We start from the raw sequence: 19,972 nt of genomic DNA, 5'->3' as shown, positions 1-19,972 counted from the left end.
GACATTTTGTCACGATATTTGGTGAAATTTATGCCATAGTGGTTGAAAGTGTTGACTTTTTAGTTCAAGGCTTCCAATAATTCACTTGTTCGGATAAGTAATTTCTACATTACAAATTTCTTAAGTCTTTTAATATTAACGATGAAATCATTAAGTATTTCAACGTCTTCTGTTGAATTTCTTAGTACATATACTTTTCACACAGTTTTCAAGAAAATTTTAATGTTGGCTTTTTAACACTTTCATTGTTACAGCGAAGAGATTGTGAGAGTTAATGCAGTAAGTAAGACGAGTAAGGCTGCCTCTATTTCAAACACCAGCCGTCTTAGCTATCAAAGCTCGCTTGGAAGTTTTCTTCCTTCAATTTTATCAAGTGAGCAAGGCGACCTGCAATTTGATGAGGACGAACTTGCGGAAAAAATTGCTACTAAGGTGGCACAAAAGTTGAGTGGTAACCCTAAATCAGCCAATCAACAAGTTCAACAACTACATACAATTCCACATCGAGTACCGCACTTCGATCTTCCAATTTGATTGAGCTTGTGGATGAAGTGGAAGATTTTGAAATACTAAAAGAAGAGAACAGCTGGGTGCTGCAGTGTCGAACGTGTGTCGAATTTTTAAACTCTTCCCTTGTTTCCTTTTCGTCATCTTTTAATCGACCTACTGGCAAAGCAGACGGATCTTTGGCATCTGGTTTACATATGTCAGATGCCTTGTATGAACAGCTAATTGCAGGCAAGTGTGAAAAATGGTACAGCCAAAAGCAAGCGTGTCATCAACATCTTCTTTCTTTGACCCACAAAAACGCTGATGACCACATGAAGATGGTAAAGCAAGGGAGGTCAAGGGAAGTACTTGTTGCAAAGAATCAACTCTGTGCAGCTCTTGGTGTTGTGAAAACAAAGTCAGCTGCAGTTCATTATGAAGCACGAATTGCTGAGCTTCAAGCTGCTGGTGCGGATGTTGGTGATTTTTGTCATTCTCGAAAATTGTTTCCAGACATGATCAAAGCAGCATGTGCTTACATCGACATGAGAGCAGCCAATTTTCTTTCTACCCTCTTCCAAACACAGGAATGCCCCACATTTTATGTTACAGCTGATAAATCTACCAATCATCGCATCACTAATCAGGTTACTATCGTTTGTCCAGTTGTAAATGGTAGTCGCCGAGGCATTGTCTTGACGCAAGGGAGGTTTACAGTAACTCTGATGCAACTGGTGGTACAGGTGATGCTCTAGCTGCATCCATTTTTAAAGATCTTGACGTGCATGTTGGTATTAAGGATAATCGGCTACTGCAAGTGCAAGGGCGAGTGATGGATGGACAATACGTCAACGAGCCGTTCATTGCAGGCATGAACGAGCCTGTATTTGAACTTTGCATGATGATCTGTCCTGCAAAGAAAGATTCTGGTGGCCTGTCCAATGGGACCCTGCCCATTGGTTAGATAAAGTATTTAGTCAGCTCAAGGACTCGCCTTTCGTTGATCGTTTGCTGAGAAGGATTGCACTTTATCATCAACTTTTTAGTCGTGGTAAAATGCACAGCGTAGCGCGTCATACTGCTAAGGACTTGAATCTTCCGTTTCGAGTAACCAACGCATTTGCACATCAGCGGTTTTTGAGCTCCAGCTATCTTTAAAGAATCTGGCAGATAGTTTGGAAGTGTACATCGAGACTTTCAAGGACCACGACAATAGAGAAGAGATGGGTTACAAGTTATGTGGTCAAGACTTTGTCCATGATTTGCTTGGTGTACTCGATTTGTTGTGGCCCTTGGTCGTCCTGATGCTGCAAGCGCAGGCTGAGTGGTATCCTGGTTGGAAGTTGTGCTCTCATGTTCCTTTGGTAAAACGACAGATGCAACGTTACATCGAGGAAGTATCTAAAATTGATCCTGATGACTTTGTTTGCCCAAGATTAAGCCAGCGAGTTCATGAAATTCGAGATTACCGCTTTGGGCAAAGTGAGTTGGAAACTGGTTGGTTTGTCGTTAGAGAAGGCGACGATAAAGTGTCAGTGGATTGGGTAGCAAGAGAAATGCAGGACAGTGTTCATGATCTAGAGAAGCTGGCTGCGGATGTCATTAGTCAGATTGATGTTTGCTACACCAATAGCTTTTCCGACCTCAACAGAATGCTATCAAAGTGTTTTGACTTTGGACGACTTTTTCGTGGTTTATGCGGTTTTCGTTCGAAGAAAAAGTCCAGTAAACAACAGGAGTTTTCTGAACTTGGAGCTAATGAGTTTAGACGATGTGTAAACTTTTCCTCACAGATGCCACATGTTTCTGAAAAGAATTTTGAGCTTTGTAGCGAGCTATCATCCACAGTGTTTTGGCGTCTAAAGAAAACACTCATTGCCGTTGTTTGGGGTGATATGCTACACACTCACTTCCCTAATTTTTTCAAGAAGATGTCTCTCGATGACGAAGGAATTTTTTCCTTGCAGGATGTGGTTTTCGAGGAAGGAGTCTTTGTGACTAGGTTCCAAGAAGGTACACCAAGGCAGTTCACCCTTTCTGAGGTCCTCGAAGTGACGCTCAACAATGGTAAAATGATTGACGTTCTTTTAAAGAAGAGGCCGTTATTGAATCTTTATATAACGATTCCTCATTTTATTCAGCTGTCGGCCAAGAGTTTTGTCTCGTCTTTGACATATTTTATGCGAAATACGGAACTGAGGCTGTTGCCGAATCTTTTTACCGGGTGGTGGATAAGCAAGAAATGGATGGTGGGCAAAGCATAAAAGTGCTAATGAATCGTGCTAAAGTTGATTGGAGTTTACCATCTGTACTTCAATGCGACGCAGCACTGAACGAAATGGCAAAACTTTACATCAATGGGGACAAGGAACGTGGTTTGTCCAGACATATGATTCCTGTTTTAGAGACCGACGAGCATGGCAAAACACGAAGGAGAGATGTCCAAGGTTTTGCAACGCATCATAACATCACGCCCTAAGCTACCTTTCCTCTTGTAACCTTAGTCAAGCGTCAACCAGTATGCTTCGTGCAGTTATAATCAAAAAGTTTTCAATCCAAATCTGGCAGCAGATCGTAATTGTTTATCAATTGAAAAGCTCCCTTGCTTACCATCTGCCTGCTGATTATAAACAATTATTAACTGAAAACCTTTTCTGTCCACAATCTGGCTGCTGATTATAAACAAAGATTAACTGAAAAATATTTTTGTCCACCACCTGGCTGCTGATTATAAACAAAGATTAACTGAAAACCTTTTTGTCCACCACCTGGCTACAGATTATGAACAAAGATTAACTGAAAACCTTTTTGTCCACCACCTGGCTACTGATTATAAACAATAATTAACTGAAAACCTTTTCGTCTAACACCTGGCTGCTGATGATAAACAATTATTAACTGAAAACCTTTTTGTCCACCATCTGCCTGCTGATTATAAACAATTAATTGAAAAACCTTTTTTGTCCACCATCTGGCTGCAGATTATAAATATTTATCAACTGAAAACCTACCATGATTACCATCTGCCTGCTGATTATAAACAATTATTAACTGAAAACCTTTTTGTCCACCATCTGCCTGCTGATTATAAACAATTATTAACTGAAAAACCTTCTACTCCACAATCTGGCTGCGGATTATACAAAAGATGGTTCCTGATTGATTTTTTTTTCGACGACGTATTTGACGACGTCAGTAAATCAAATTTATTTGAGTCTACCTTTATCGTATCATACGCTGTGATGAAACGATGAAACAGATGAATGATAAACATACGTGGTACGTTGGTCGTTCGACTCGTTACATAATACCTAAGGTAAAGTGGCATTTTTGTGATTACACATGACACATCCTCACGTTGTAAAGGAGAGTTGCAAGCTCCAACTTAAGGTAAGCTACAGCTATACACATGTATCATCTTTTATGTTATGTTTCATAATTATTTGCAATTGCAAACTATCAAAAATGGAGTGTGATACGGAAAAAATAAAACTGGCATCTCGCGAATATTTTATGGCTTCGCAGCGCAAAGTCGAATATCCGCCGCGCAAAATTGAAAATCCGCCGCGCAAAATTTCTAAAAAAAATTGATCTAGCTTGCGCAGTTTGCATACTTTCCAGTCTGGCTAGCTTGTACTATTAATTCGTACGAATGACTATGGCATCTACAGATACTCTAATACTGGTATGTTTCATCTTATAGATAATTCTAACATTAGTTGCAGAAATATAAATTATATTTTGACTCAAGCAAGTGCAATATTTTACTTGGCAACAGGGCAGTATCAACTATTATTGTCGAGCAAGATTTTACAGGCACCTACAAAACTTGTGTTTGCAAGGTTTGCAGAAGCACGGAGGTGATCCGGTTTTGACATTTTGGAAAGCATTTGGAATACTGATGTAAGGTTTGTTGTTAAAAATGTGGAGTATTGTCGTTCTCATTCTGCCGTTGTTGCGTTGCGTAGTCCATGGCAACAGGTTTTCTCTAGATTTTCTCGTAATTGATTGTCCCATTTTTACTAGTACTTTGTCATTTGATGCATTCTGACTGTTTTAAAACTGTCTGTGTATACTGCACCCTTCAAATAAGAAAATTTTCACTTTATTTTGTCTCCTGTCATTTCACATATGAAGCTTTACATTCTGCCAGCAGAATTTATGTCAATTTATAGTGGTTGGTCTCTTATCCATCACTAAACTAGCTTGTGCTTGCTTAAAAGCTCTATTTCTTTGTATTTAAAATGATCCAATGATATTTATTAAAATATACTGTATTGTCAATACTTCATAATGGTTAATACATTGACTTGCAGATCGTGTGTCAGAAGCCATTAGAGAATTTGAATCCAAGAAAGTGAAGAAGTTGTTCTGTGTTGTTTGATGGCATTAATCTATGCACATAAAAAGGCACAATTAATTGACAAGGAAAGTGTACATGAATTGGAAACAAGATTGAAAAAGATTCGAACAAGTGTTGGTGAGAATGCACTATACTTTGGTGCAATGTTTTATGGCACACAGGACGTCATGAAAAAGCAAGAAAATATGTTGACAGAATGTTGAAAATGTCCAATGGTTCGAAAGAGGTTTTCTTAACATGCCTTTCACATCATAACCACAATTTAACCTGTCTTCTTTCATACAGGGAACTATTTTACGTAGATGGATTGATCTTACAAGTACACGAGATTCTGCCATTAAGGAATCCATAAAATATTTTGATGAGGCTTTGCAGGAGTATGTTAATGTTTTCTCATAAAGACTTTACAATTTTCAATATTTCAATATAATATTTTCCAACTTCAGAGAATATTGATGCACTGTTTATATACACAAAGTACACAAAGTACATAGAAAACATCCATGCAATTTTGTCATGTCATGTTTTTCATTTCTCTTTCAAGGCTACATATCTTGTAAAGAAAAGTAATTTCACTTTGGCACTGGAATTTTTTAATAAAGTAAGTTGTTTATTGTGAAATATCGATGGAAGTGGAGTCAATAATTCAAACAAGACCTGGTATGATTGTGCAAGGACAAACAATGCAATTGCAAGTGAAGGCATCCACCAGCCCTGTTGCATATGAGAAACTTAAGAATATTCTTCTCAAAGAGTAAGTTTTGCATTGAGAGAAGAGCATTTTTGTGTAATTTTCATTTGTTTTTTTATCATATCAAAATGTACAACTAGTAAATCTCCACGAATGCTTTCATACGAACTAACCATGTATTCAGATCTTTTTGTTAACATTATGATACTGAAGCGGAATGCAATAGTTAATTTATACCTGTAAAATTGGCCTGTGTTTTTTACATAGGCGTCGTCAAACGTGTCGCAGCGATTTAGAAGTAAGCACAAAGTTGAATACTGCGTGATATAAAGCGCTCTCAAAGACCAGCGGAGAGTTTTTCAAAATAACTTGCACTACTAACTTGATTTTGTATCTACGAAAAAGTTATTTCTGTTACCTACTGTCTATGTTTTAACTCACTTTCCTTCCCTACGCTCCTGCATATTATTGTCTACGTATATATTAGCGTATATTTCTATTGAGAAAGCAGTTATCTTATATTTATCTCCATTAACCATGCATTTTCTTTTAAGAAAAGTGCTGGTAATTGAAAAATAGATTGATTGCAAACTATGTAGGTTAATATGATACTGTAGCTACGTACTTTTTGCAATTAAAAAAAAACAGGTCTTTTTTCCTCATCAACGTTTTCGTTCATGGTGGCTAGATTAGCCTACTGTATGGTAATACTAAAGTTGAATATGTTCAGTTGCGTAGCCAGCCTACAGATTAACTTTTTATGTGTAAACTTCAGAAGTTTACCATTATTCAATTCTTTGAAATTTGTTGTTCTCACGGTCCCGCGCGTACTTGCATAGTGGCAATATTTTATGTTATATATTTCTTTCGTCCGACAGACATTACTGACTATCTAGTTAGATTATTCCATCCATTTGAGATATTCGTTTGTATCTTTTAGTGAAGATATCGTTCATGGCTTTCGGAAACAGGAGGAAATTGTCAATGCTGCATCTGCATAAGTGATCGAGTTCTGAAGGAGCAACGAAAGACTCTTTGAGGTTCATAAATTTGTTCGGACTTGGAATAATACCGTGTTAAATTCATGGCGTGGAAGGCCGACGGAAGTTATTGAGGTACGTTCATATCATGTTAGGAGATGTTGAACATGATTATGACCAGATTTCTTTGCATAGTATAAGGTGTATAACAATACGTATATTACTCACAAATATTAAACCAAAAGTCTTATTATACCTCGAGCATATACCTCAACCTCAGCACACCACCATTTTTATACCGCGTAAAATTTCAACTTTACTGGATGACGAAAAGTTAAATAGGAAACAGAAAGGAGAAAATGAAATTGTACATAATTATACAGTCCAGCTTCATACAGCCGTTGTCACTGTGACGCTTTTGTCACATCGGCTTTGTCATCTCAGTTTTTTGGTCAAGAATATTCGTGTGAAAGTTCAATCTGATCCTTGTCATCTTGTCCAGTGGAGATTATTCGTCATCCACTACAACCTCCCTCCCCCTCCCTCACCGCACTGTATTTCAAGGATGCAAGATGTAATATAAATGCCATGTATCATCAATTGAAAATAAGTCTCCAGGGAAGAGTTTTCATCAATATGCTATTAATATGCTTTTAAAAATGATCCAAAATTCATTCAGCAGCCTGTTTGACTGAGAAACCTGAAGAAACATGGAAATTAACTGACATTTTTCTATGTACATTTTTTAGAAACAACTTAGACAGATTAATACCTGGATGGTAGAATTAGAACAGTTCACGAAGTCATTCTGCACAACTAATGGTTTTTTAATGGTTGATTGCCGAAATATCAGAGATAGCATCGTCCCGAAACTTGGTTCCATTTTTCGACAACTTTCCAAGATGGTTGCAAAGGATCTTATGAGGATGTCGAAGAAGTTCATTGACGAGGCTCAACAGCTTGTTAAGGTAATACGTTTTTATCAACATGCCATTTTTTACTGCGGAAGTACTGTTTGCAGTGTAATATTTGATAAAGTTTCCGTTACTCAACATTCAGCAACATTGTAGCAACTTAGCTATAACATCGTGTAAGCCCGTTATCGGAAACATTACAAAAACTTACAATATCACTTATGTAACCCAACGTAGAGCAACATTACATTATACAACATACGTAACCCAACATACAGCAACATCATAACATCTTAAAATATTACATAACCCAACATTACGCAAAATAGCAGCTTGCAACGTCACGTAACTACGCATTTGGCAAAAACTAAGTAATATTAGTAATATTAGAACATTAATCACTAAACAGATCACAACAATTACCGACACCTTACAAACGACTTATTCACAACCTCAAACGAACGAGCAATTTATTTACTTGAGCCTATTCTACGATGACAATACACAATTGATGCCCCCACACCGACACATTTCCTCTACACGCAATGACACATGAACTCTGAAGATGACTACCGCTCAGGTTGTCAAAACGTCAGTCAACATCAACACCAGCAGTCCTGCTAAAAACTCTACTAACCTGGATGATCTACAACTAAAAACACGTAACTAAATAACATTGATAACTAAATAACAAGTTATGACATGCGTAGATGTTCCATGATTCGTTAGTCGCGGAAACTACGTAGCATTTTTAGTAGTTGCGTTGTTAGCCCGTAAGGTTTGGTCCTGCTATGTAAATTTTAGATCATTAGCGTTATTTATTTGTTTATAAATTTATTGTTTTTATGCTGAGGAAACATCGAATCATTTAACCCTTCATCCGACACGAAATGAAACTCAATTGTTCAAAAAATTTGCCGGAATTTACCTTAGTATAATATTTTTTTAGCAACTGTCCGATAGGCGTACCGATTTAGAGAATTTTGCCAATTTCATCAAAGTTCATGGTAAAATAAAAAAGAAAGTGTCATTTCTACAAGTTGAGGTGGAATATATGAAAAGCATTTTTGAGGTATTATATAGGTTTCATGCCAATATTTTTGTGAAATTATAAAAATATTTAACTATTACAAAAATGATATTTTACTTATAGTAATATTACTATGTTCAGATGATTCGTGCTAGCCAGCGACCTTTGTCTGAAAAAGAGAAAGAAATTGAAGATGCTGTATGTAGATTGCATAAATCTCATCTGAGTTATTTCATCAAATTAATAATGCTTGTTTATTTTATCATATTTTTTTCCTATCAGACTTGCTTATCTTGGGAACAATTACTTTTTTGTCTTGAAGAAGCTTCCAACTTCTTGGTCTATAAAATTCCTGAAATAATGTGTGACCTTGATGATAAGATTATGGTAAAATATTTTGGTATATTTACACTATTTTTAAAATGAAAACGATAAAACAGTATATGTGATGTGATAAGTTTGTCAATACATAGTTATTCCATACAGAGGAGTAACTAGAACGTTAATTGAGGTGTGTGTGGGGCATATTCTTATAAAATCCGTTGTGCCTTACTGATTTCTTTTGAGAGTGAATTGAATTTCAAAAGAAATCGGTAGGGCGCAACTGAATACATGAATATACACCTCCCCCAATTAACATTCTAGTTACACCTCTGATTCCATGACGTGACGTGGTGATGTGAAGGGATACGATAATTTTCTAAGTCTAGGTTAACAAATTTTTTTTTGTTTTAAACTATGTGTATTATATTCGATTGTATAAAGTTTTGTCATTTCATTTAACTTATTGCCCAGTAATATCTCACATCATATTGTGCATAGAAACAAACTGTAAATAATAACATAGAAAAAGGATTTAATAATCATAAATAATTTACAAACTTACATAATGTTCAATAACAATAGAGTCTATGTATCAGGAGAGGACATCTTGCTCATCTCTGTTTATTGAATGTGTTCTTTTTAGTCTGTTGAGCATCAAGCTCGTGTTGTTGGTAAAAGGGCAACAAGCGGAGAGTTCTTGATTTCTGAGAACAATTCCTCGTTGATGATATTAAGTTTAATGAAGGTAAAGATTGCCGATTTTCATGTCTACTGAACTCACGAACTGTTTTCACGGAACTCTCGAATTCTCGCGAGAGAAAAGAATTCACAATTATGGCACAGTGAAAGTGTTTTCGGAGAATTCTTTCCGGAAGAAAAGAATTCACAATTTCAGCTTAGTTTTATCGTAGATTTCTTGCTAGAGGGAGAGAATTCACATTTAAGAATATTTCGAAACTGTCGAACATGTCTTCGGTAGTCAAATTCAACTTTTTTTCGCTTTAGCTTCGGAGAACATTTAGAGGTTATATGAATGATTTGGACGAACTCGTGGAATACAGAGAAGTGATTTCAGGCAATAAGTTTTGTAAAGATGAACTTCTACAAATACTGAAGAACGTTGACGTACGTTATGAGTTGTGGAAGTATTATGAAGTGTGCGGCGAGAAAATCGAACATTGGCTTCAAACACCATTTTTTAAGGTAAAGCACCGTGACTGAGCGCATAGCATGATGCGAGAATGATATCATTGCGCTTTTAGCCTATGAGTAATACAATATGAACCGCTCTAGGGAAGTCACCAAATTACACAAATGCGGACATGACAGAATTGAAAATGTAACTGTGTTAGAACAGAATATCAGAGCAGTCGCGAATGGTGGATCATGGGTGCGAGATTCGCCCAATCATCGTTTTGTCGGCAAAAATTGGTCATCTATCGTTATATTTTCACTTAATGCTAAGTCCAAACCAAGACCATACCACGCCCACTTTGCCGACAAATTTTACGCTTCGACCCCCCGTAAAACATAGAAATGACTAGGTACCATAGCTATCCACTGGGTAGATTTGAACTGTGCATTCACTGAAATAAAATATTGTTTCGAGGGACTACAAAATTTCTTTGTCTTAAAAAAATATAAACATCTTTTTTACAAGTGTAAAAATTTTTTTATCCAATGGATAACCCTATCCAGGCTTCGTGCAACCGGCCCCTGATCTTTTCTAACTATTTTAGCTGCTAATAAGTAAAAACGGCTTATTAATTAATTTCATTTTATGTAAGTAAACGATCGTGACATGAATATAAAGTATGATGAATAATGACGTAGAGATGAATCGTATGAAATTAAGATAAAGAGACTGAAAAAAGTAAAAAAGAATAATCAGAAGATAGATCTTCATATGGCAAGTTTATATTCGTTTTTCCTTTAGTTTAGGATGGGCTATTTCATGGCTGATCCCTATGTTTTCTCTATATCATACGTCTCTACTATCTTGAAGTTGTCTTTCAGCTGACAATATTAGTATTAAAAGATTAAAACTTTCATGGTCTTGCGCACTAGAGGGCGTCGGAAATGAATGATTATGATGTGAAATTGATCTGCATATCGCCCTGTAAGAAACTCAGTTTGTGTCTTGTTAGCAACTTACATGAGTAAAAAGATGCTGAATATTCACACTTTCATCACAATTGACTACATATAAAGTATTTCGTATTTTGTGGACAAACATTAAGAAAGTACTTGAAAAGATGAGCGAATGGCAGTTGGCTGCTGAAAATCTAAAATCTCTCTTGCCTGACCATGATGAAGTTTATGAAGCATGGATAAGGAAAATGGAAGCATTCACAAAAGATTTTCCTCTCTTGCAATTACTTTCCAGTAATGCGTTGAAGGTTGGTGAAAGGTGATATCATTTGATTTATTCTTTCTGTTGGCGGATACATGTGTTATATGTGTATACTATCGGGGGATACATATGTATTTATGTGTATACTATCGGTGGTGTTACATGATAATACATAATCATGTAAATTATACTTATTATTGTTATATATTTAAATATATTATTAGTAAACTAATTAGTAAAATGCCTTACTCATACATGCATGTGTATGTTAACCACAATAACAGGAAAAGCTTACGTATAGGACGTGGTCAACCTACTGACCACAAACAACGTACAGGATACATGGTTAATCAACTGACCACAGTTTGCGCACAAGCGGTTAATCGTACGTCATTGTGCAATCACATATAAGCCGAGAATCGAAAGTTGTAGTTATGTTGGTGCTTAGTAGAAGTCCACATCAGAAGAAAGCTCATGTAAAAGAAGACGAACTATTTAAGAAAAGAATCAAAGAATCCAGATATATATCCTATCCATCAACGAAAGAGTCGCCGAAAGTCTGAAAGCAGTTGTCTTAGACAAGTTTGAACATTTAAACATTTATATTATAACGATTATATCAAAATTATTAGTATATTAAATAAATATTTAAGAATTGACAACAACTTCTCCACAAGGTTTTACTCCTTTTGTTACGAGCAATTGAACCAAAAGCGGCCATTTTATTATTAGTCGGGACGTTCGTAACAAAATTGGGGGCCCACCCGGGAAAGAACTCTTTCAAGTTATTCAATTGAACAGAAGTCGGAACGAAAAAGAAAATAGAATCCAAAACAAATCGAAATCATTTCAACAACAAAATTTCACATCAATATTTTATAAACAACAAAAAGAGAAAAATCATTTATTAAAGTAAACTTGTGGACCAGTTGTTTCAACATGTCTGCATTTACACCAGAAGAGTTTATGGTGGAACCAACATATGAGAATATTCTGAAATTAAGAAAAGATGATCTAAAAGCTTTAGGGAAATATCTTAAGGTCGAATTAAAAAGTTCAATGTCTAAACGCGAAATACAGCATGTAATTTTAAAAAGATTATGCAACGATAAACTCGTTGATGAAGAAAACCTAAGTATTTTCATGCAAAATACAAGAGGTGAAGTAGATAGCATTGCTCAAACAGATGTTAGTCAGGAAGAGTCAGATGAAAGACAATGGCAAAGAGAGGAAGAAGAAATAAGGTGGAGAAGAGAACGCGAAAGACTTGAATGGGAGCGTGATTGTGCACGCGAAGAGAGAGCGTTTAAGTTAAGAGAACAGGAGATAGAACTAGAAAAATTAAAACTTCAAGCCACAAATACACATGCTGAACATTCTAAAACAAATTTTGACATAACCAAGCATGTAAGAATGGTTCCATCGTTCCCGGAATCGGAAGTAGACAAGTACTTTTTGCATTTTGAAAAAGTCGCCGAAAATTGTAAATGGCCCAAAGAAAGTTGGACCATGCTTTTACAAAGCGTTTTGATAGGAAAAGCTAGAGAAATTTTTTCTCAAATGTCTGTAATTGATTCTGCGGATTATGACTTAGTAAAAGATGCGATCCTGAAGGGTTATGAGTTGGTCCCCGAAGCCTACGGACAAAAATTTCGTGCTATTAGCAAAAATATATCTATAACTCACTTAGAATTTGCTGAACAAAAAGCTCAACTTTTCGATCGATGGTTAGCTTCGGAAAAAGTCCAAGATTTTAAAACTTTACGGCAGTTAATTTTAATGGAAGAATTCAAAAATTGTATCCACTCTGAAACACGAATTTTCCTTAACGAGCAAAATCAAACGAACATTGATGTTGATGAATTGAAAAATATTTCTTTTGAAGACGAAGGTTCATTAGTGATAACTGTTGCAGGCAATTGGTACATTGGTAGATTGTATTGTTTTGTGTGTTGAATGGTTTGATGGTTACTGAATACAGCATGACAAGTGTTTGAGAGATGTGTAAGAAGTCTATTACGGACTTTAAGTTGTAAATCAGGTGTATCCATAAGATATTTGTTGATTTCCATAGCGCTGTGATTGAAACCTGCTCTGTAATGAGCCAAAGCAACAGGATCTGTTATGGTTGATTGCTAAAGAAAACGAAATTTTACTAAACAGATAATCTCCAATGGATGTCTAGTTATGAAACAATATGTGTCATCACTATCTCTTTAATTTTTTTATTTAACGAAGATTTTCTATTGCCACGGATTTATGCTGTTAAAATGTTCATGACAATAGAGGTCAAGCTCAAATGTTCTTTGTACTATGAACAATTATGTTTTTGCACAAAATTCTTTTGAGCATTTTGTTGTTGGTAAAAACGGCTTTTGTTGTTGGTAAAAACGATTTTCGAAAAATGTTGCACTGGTGCCACTCTGACTGAATAAAAAAATATTTGAAAATTTCTTCGTTGTGGTTATTAATTATGTTGTGCAAGTGAAATAATAGAAAAGACAGTAATCTTGTTTTAATCTGTAAATTAAACTAATTAAAAGAAAATGTTTTTACCTTTTACTTGTTGCATTCGGATGGATTTTAAATACTGCACGGTCATTTCTAGTATGTCAGTATTTTCTAACTTTGAGCAGCAAGCCGTCTAAATGTCATTATAGCTATAAGTTAGTCTCACATGTTTTATTGAGTTGTTGGAGTTATTGTAGAAGGAAACTAAAACGATTTTATGCAGAAATTTAGTGTCTAACAGCAGGCGATAAATTCTTTAACAAGTGCTTTGTCAACAATTAATCCATCTCACTTCATACAACCGTATTACTACAACATAACATAACTTACATCTCTTTTCCTTGATTCTAAAAGCAAATTTTTCAGTTCGTTCAAACTGTTATTTATTCTCTCGCGTCTTCTTTTTTTCATAACTGGTTTGGACGACTATAAATACAAAAATGCACGAATTTAAATACTTCAAGTATTGTGACAGAAATCTATTATATGTTATTGATTTTAAAAATCATCACTATCACTGAAATGCACCCCCCGGCCATTCAAAGCTTAAGCAATGTATATATATGAACGATTTACCATGGATGCATGTCATATATCTTTATAGTTTTTGTATCATTTTTGATTTTGTTTTATTTAGGCTGTAAAGTATTTCATATAAAAGCAATCAATTATATGTAGATACATAAAAATTATACGAATTGATAATTCGATATGTAGGTACTAGATTTTAATATTTCGCTTATTTGTGTCCTCAATATGAATCTTGTGTGCATAATTATAATGTCCTTAAGTGAGAAACGTGTTGAAAAAACTCCAATTATATAACATTATCTTACAAGTGCATGGCATGGACAATATTTAAAATCCTGAAAGTCTATCGTCAAGGGATAAAAATACTTTCAAAATGATAATTGGTAAAGTAATCGCACTTTTAAGTAAATATGTTAGGATTCAAAGCGAGATACCAAAGAATATAACATTGTATAGTGTTTTTGAAATGTCGACAAAAAACTTCGTCGCAAATTTCTGATTGTTTGGCGGTTTCTGTGCAATATACGTATTATACAGCTTTTCATAGATCGTATCAATAATATAAACACAAGTTATTTTGCAAGTAATTATATGCTAGCTTATTTCTACCAAACGTGAACCCAAGCGATTTATCATTAACTATAACCCGATAATTTCATTTCTAAACTTTTGCGCTTTCTGCAAATATATTTATATATAATTATTAAACGAAGCATGGTGTCACATTATTTAAAGTAAATTCTTTCTTAATTATAAGTTTGTGCCACCTCCAGATCTTTCAAGTATTATGGAGGATATAAAATACTATATAATTGTAAAGTTTGAAAATATCCGAGTGAATAGATCCAGAGTTATGACTAATTTTCTAAACTTTTGCGCTTTCTGCTAATATATTTATATATAAGTATTAAGCGAAGCGTAGTGTCACATAATTTAAAGTAAATTCTTTCTTAATTCTAATTTTGTGCCACCTCTAGATGTTTTAAGTATTATGGAGGATATAATATACTATAGAATTGTGAAGTTTGAAAATATCATCATGGTCAGGCAAGAGAGATTTTAGATTTTCAGCAGCCAACTGCCATTCGCTCATCTTTTCAAGTACTTTCTTAATGTTTGTCCACAAAATACGAAATACTTTATATGTAGTCAATTGTGATGAAAGTGTGAATATTCAGCATCTTTTTACTCATGTAAGTTGCTAACAAGACACAAACTGAGTTTCTTACAGGGCGATATGCAGATCAATTTCACATCATAATCATTCATTTCCGACGCCCTCTAGTGCGCAAGACCATGAAAGTTTTAATCTTTTAATACTAATATTGTCAGCTGAAAGACAACTTCAAGATAGTAGAGACGTATGATATAGAGAAAACATAGGGATCAGCCATGAAATAGCCCATCCTAAACTAAAGGAAAAACGAATATAAACTTGCCATATGAAGATCTATCTTCTGATTATTCTTTTACTTTTTCAGTCTCTTTATCTTAATTTCATACGATTCATCTCTACGTCATTATTCATCATACTTTATATTCATGTCACGATCGTTTACTTACATAAAATGAAATTAATTAATAAGCCGTTTTTACTTATTAGCAGCTAAAATAGTTAGAAAAGATCAGGGCCGGTTGCACGAAGCCTGGATAGGGTTATCCATTGGATAAAAAAATTTTTACACTTGTAAAAAAGATGTTTATATTTTTTTAAGACAAAGAAATTTTGTAGTCCCTCGAAACAATATTTTATTTCAGTGAATGCACAGTTCAAATCTACCCAGTGGATAGCTATGGTACCTAGTCATTTCTATGTTTTACGGGGGGTCGAAGCGTAAAATTTGTCGGCAAAGTGGGCGTGGTATGGTCTTGGTTTGGACTTAGCATTAAGTGAAAATATAACGATAGATGACCAATTTTTGCCGACAAAACGATGATTGGGCGAATCTCGCACCCATGATCCACCATTCGCGACTGCTCTGATATTCTGTTCTAACACAGTTACATTTTCAATTCTGTCATGTCCGCATTTGTGTAATTTGGTGACTTCCCTAGAGCGGTTCATATTGTATTACTCATAGGCTAAAAGCGCAATGATATCATTCTCGCATCATGCTATGCGCTCAGTCACGGTGCTTTACCTTAAAAAATGGTGTTTGAAGCCAATGTTCGATTTTCTCGCCGCACACTTCATAATACTTCCACAACTCATAACGTACGTCAACGTTCTTCAGTATTTGTAGAAGTTCATCTTTACAAAACTTATTGCCTGAAATCACTTCTCTGTATTCCACGAGTTCGTCCAAATCATTCATATAACCTCTAAATGTTCTCCGAAGCTAAAGCGAAAAAAAGTTGAATTTGACTACCGAAGACATGTTCGACAGTTTCGAAATATTCTTAAATGTGAATTCTCTCCCTCTAGCAAGAAATCTACGATAAAACTAAGCTGAAATTGTGAATTCTTTTCTTCCGGAAAGAATTCTCCGAAAACACTTTCACTGTGCCATAATTGTGAATTCTTTTCTCGCGAGAATTCGAGAGTTCCGTGAAAACAGTTCGTGAGTTCAGTAGACATGAAAATCGGCAATCTTTACCTTCATTAAACTTAATATCATCAACGAGGAATTGTTCTCAGAAATCAAGAACTCTCCGCTTGTTGCCCTTTTACCAACAACACGAGCTTGATGCTCAACAGACTAAAAAGAACACATTCAATAAACAGAGATGAGCAAGATGTCCTCTCCTGATACATAGACTCTATTGTTATTGAACATTATGTAAGTTTGTAAATTATTTATGATTATTAAATCCTTTTTCTATGTTATTATTTACAGTTTGTTTCTATGCACAATATGATGTGAGATATTACTGGGCAATAAGTTAAATGAAATGACAAAACTTTATACAATCGAATATAATACACATAGTTTAAAACAAAAAAAAATTTGTTAACCTAGACTTAGAAAATTATCGTATCCCTTCACATCACCACGTCACGTCATGGAATCAGAGGTGTAACTAGAATGTTAATTGGGGGAGGTGTATATTCATGTATTCAGTTGCGCCCTACCGATTTCTTTTGAAATTCAATTCACTCTCAAAAGAAATCAGTAAGGCACAACGGATTTTATAAGAATATGCCCCCACACACACACCTCAATTAACGTTCTAGTTACTCCTCTGTATGGAATAACTATGTATTGACAAACTTATCACATCACATATACTGTTTTATCGTTTTCATTTTAAAAATAGTGTAAATATACCAAAATATTTTACCATAATCTTATCATCAAGGTCACACATTATTTCAGGAATTTTATAGACCAAGAAGTTGGAAGCTTCTTCAAGACAAAAAAGTAATTGTTCCCAAGATAAGCAAGTCTGATAGGAAAAAAATATGATAAAATAAACAAGCATTATTAATTTGATGAAATAACTCAGATGAGATTTATGCAATCTACATACAGCATCTTCAATTTCTTTCTCTTTTTCAGACAAAGGTCGCTGGCTAGCACGAATCATCTGAACATAGTAATATTACTATAAGTAAAATATCATTTTTGTAATAGTTAAATATTTTTATAATTTCACAAAAATATTGGCATGAAACCTATATAATACCTCAAAAATGCTTTTCATATATTCCACCTCAACTTGTAGAAATGACACTTTCTTTTTTTATTTTACCATGAACTTTGATGAAATTGGCAAAATTCTCTAAATCGGTACGCCTATCGGACAGTTGCTAAAAAAATATTATACTAAGGTAAATTCCGGCAAATTTTTGAACAATTGAGTTTCATTTCGTGTCGGATGAAGGGTTAAATGATTCGATGTTTCCTCAGCATAAAAACAATAAATTTATAAACAAATAAATAACGCTAATGATCTAAAATTTACATAGCAGGACCAAACCTTACGGGCTAACAACGCAACTACTAAAAATGCTACGTAGTTTCCGCGACTAACGAATCATGGAACATCTACGCATGTCATAACTTGTTATTTAGTTATCAATGTTATTTAGTTACGTGTTTTTAGTTGTAGATCATCCAGGTTAGTAGAGTTTTTAGCAGGACTGCTGGTGTTGATGTTGACTGACGTTTTGACAACCTGAGCGGTAGTCATCTTCAGAGTTCATGTGTCATTGCGTGTAGAGGAAATGTGTCGGTGTGGGGGCATCAATTGTGTATTGTCATCGTAGAATAGGCTCAAGTAAATAAATTGCTCGTTCGTTTGAGGTTGTGAATAAGTCGTTTGTAAGGTGTCGGTAATTGTTGTGATCTGTTTAGTGATTAATGTTCTAATATTACTAATATTACTTAGTTTTTGCCAAATGCGTAGTTACGTGACGTTGCAAGCTGCTATTTTGCGTAATGTTGGGTTATGTAATATTTTAAGATGTTATGATGTTGCTGTATGTTGGGTTACGTATGTTGTATAATGTAATGTTGCTCTACGTTGGGTTACATAAGTGATATTGTAAGTTTTTGTAATGTTTCCGATAACGGGCTTACACGATGTTATAGCTAAGTTGCTACAATGTTGCTGAATGTTGAGTAACGGAAACTTTATCAAATATTACACTGCAAACAGTACTTCCGCAGTAAAAAATGGCATGTTGATAAAAACGTATTACCTTAACAAGCTGTTGAGCCTCGTCAATGAACTTCTTCGACATCCTCATAAGATCCTTTGCAACCATCTTGGAAAGTTGTCGAAAAATGGAACCAAGTTTCGGGACGATGCTATCTCTGATATTTCGGCAATCAACCATTAAAAAAACCATTAGTTGTGCAGAATGACTTCGTGAACTGTTCTAATTCTACCATCCAGGTATTAATCTGTCTAAGTTGTTTCTAAAAAATGTACATAGAAAAATGTCAGTTAATTTCCATGTTTCTTCAGGTTTCTCAGTCAAACAGGCTGCTGAATGAATTTTGGATCATTTTTAAAAGCATATTAATAGCATATTGATGAAAACTCTTCCCTGGAGACTTATTTTCAATTGATGATACATGGCATTTATATTACATCTTGCATCCTTGAAATACAGTGCGGTGAGGGAGGGGAGGGAGGTTGTAGTGGATGACGAATAATCTCCACTGGACAAGATGACAAGGATCAGATTGAACTTTCACACGAATATTCTTGACCAAAAACTGAGATGACAAAGCCGATGTGACAAAAGCGTCACAGTGACAACGGCTGTATGAAGCTGGACTGTATAATTATGTACAATTTCATTTTCTCCTTTCTGTTTCCTATTTAACTTTTCGTCATCCAGTAAAGTTGAAATTTTACGCGGTATAAAAATGGTGGTGTGCTGAGGTTGAGGTATATGCTCGAGGTATAATAAGACTTTTGGTTTAATATTTGTGAGTAATATACGTATTGTTATACACCTTATACTATGCAAAGAAATCTGGTCATAATCATGTTCAACATCTCCTAACATGATATGAACGTACCTCAATAACTTCCGTCGGCCTTCCACGCCATGAATTTAACACGGTATTATTCCAAGTCCGAACAAATTTATGAACCTCAAAGAGTCTTTCGTTGCTCCTTCAGAACTCGATCACTTATGCAGATGCAGCATTGACAATTTCCTCCTGTTTCCGAAAGCCATGAACGATATCTTCACTAAAAGATACAAACGAATATCTCAAATGGATGGAATAATCTAACTAGATAGTCAGTAATGTCTGTCGGACGAAAGAAATATATAACATAAAATATTGCCACTATGCAAGTACGCGGGACCGTGAGAACAACAA

At 35.0% G+C, this 19,972-nt stretch overlaps 2 protein-coding genes and 3 long non-coding RNA genes across 5 annotated transcripts; 2 read left to right on the top strand and 3 right to left on the bottom strand.

The window, feature by feature from the left end:
- Positions 1-5,441: 5,441 nt before the first annotated feature.
- Positions 5,442-7,359, top strand: LOC124457996. Its single transcript, XR_006952938.1, has 3 exons — positions 5,442-5,606; positions 6,484-6,658; positions 7,273-7,359. It is a non-coding gene; the product is annotated as an uncharacterized LOC124457996 (long non-coding RNA).
- A 35-nt stretch (positions 7,360-7,394) lies between these two features.
- LOC124457026 lies at positions 7,395-8,965 on the top strand. The gene is made up of 5 exons (XM_047007326.1): positions 7,395-7,491; positions 8,387-8,509; positions 8,609-8,665; positions 8,750-8,854; positions 8,954-8,965. The coding sequence occupies exons 1-5, from the start codon at positions 7,426-7,428 to the stop codon at positions 8,963-8,965; spliced, it is 363 nt and encodes a 120-aa protein (XP_046863282.1). The 5' UTR covers positions 7,395-7,425.
- A 3,945-nt stretch (positions 8,966-12,910) lies between these two features.
- Positions 12,911-16,788, bottom strand: LOC124458228 (transcription factor HES-1-like). The gene is made up of 5 exons (XM_047008278.1): positions 16,784-16,788; positions 16,328-16,525; positions 13,986-14,081; positions 13,701-13,788; positions 12,911-13,279 (listed from the first exon to the last, which is right to left on the bottom strand). Exons 2-5 carry the CDS (start codon positions 16,499-16,501, stop codon positions 13,182-13,184), a joined length of 456 nt encoding a protein of 151 aa, XP_046864234.1. The 5' UTR covers positions 16,502-16,525; positions 16,784-16,788; the 3' UTR covers positions 12,911-13,181.
- A 715-nt stretch (positions 16,789-17,503) lies between these two features.
- On the bottom strand, positions 17,504-17,836 carry LOC124458231. Its single transcript, XR_006953088.1, has 3 exons — positions 17,814-17,836; positions 17,658-17,714; positions 17,504-17,573 (listed from the first exon to the last, which is right to left on the bottom strand). It is a non-coding gene; the product is annotated as an uncharacterized LOC124458231 (long non-coding RNA).
- A 55-nt stretch (positions 17,837-17,891) lies between these two features.
- On the bottom strand, positions 17,892-18,927 carry LOC124458230. Its single transcript, XR_006953087.1, has 2 exons — positions 18,832-18,927; positions 17,892-17,937 (listed from the first exon to the last, which is right to left on the bottom strand). It is a non-coding gene; the product is annotated as an uncharacterized LOC124458230 (long non-coding RNA).
- Between the last annotated feature and the right edge of the window lie 1,045 nt (positions 18,928-19,972).

This window comes from Xenia sp. Carnegie-2017, unplaced genomic scaffold, assembly GCF_021976095.1.
Source record: "Xenia sp. Carnegie-2017 unplaced genomic scaffold, XeniaSp_v1 HiC_scaffold_6, whole genome shotgun sequence".
In the NCBI taxonomy this organism is placed as follows: Eukaryota; Metazoa; Cnidaria; class Anthozoa; order Malacalcyonacea; family Xeniidae; genus Xenia; species Xenia sp. Carnegie-2017.
This window is presented reverse-complemented; position numbering and strand designations above follow the sequence as displayed.

Excerpts from the sequence above, each read along its gene's own strand:
- LOC124457026 (XM_047007326.1), top strand. The coding sequence starts at position 7,426 with ATGGTTGCAAAGGATCTTATGAGGATGTCGAAGAAGTTCATTGACGAG. Across the intron at positions 7,492-8,386 it reads AGGCTCAACAGCTTGTTAAG|CAACTGTCCGATAGGCGTAC; the intron begins GTAATACGTTTT and ends ATATTTTTTTAG. Across the intron at positions 8,510-8,608 it reads ATATGAAAAGCATTTTTGAG|ATGATTCGTGCTAGCCAGCG; the intron begins GTATTATATAGG and ends TACTATGTTCAG.
- LOC124458228 (XM_047008278.1), bottom strand. The coding sequence starts at position 16,501 with ATGAATGATTTGGACGAACTCGTGGAATACAGAGAAGTGATTTCAGGC. Across the intron at positions 13,789-13,985 it reads TAGAATCAAGGAAAAGAGAT|ACGGCTTGCTGCTCAAAGTT; the intron begins GTAAGTTATGTT and ends AATGACATTTAG. Across the intron at positions 13,280-13,700 it reads CCGAATGCAACAAGTAAAAG|CAATCAACCATAACAGATCC; the intron begins GTAAAAACATTT and ends CGTTTTCTTTAG.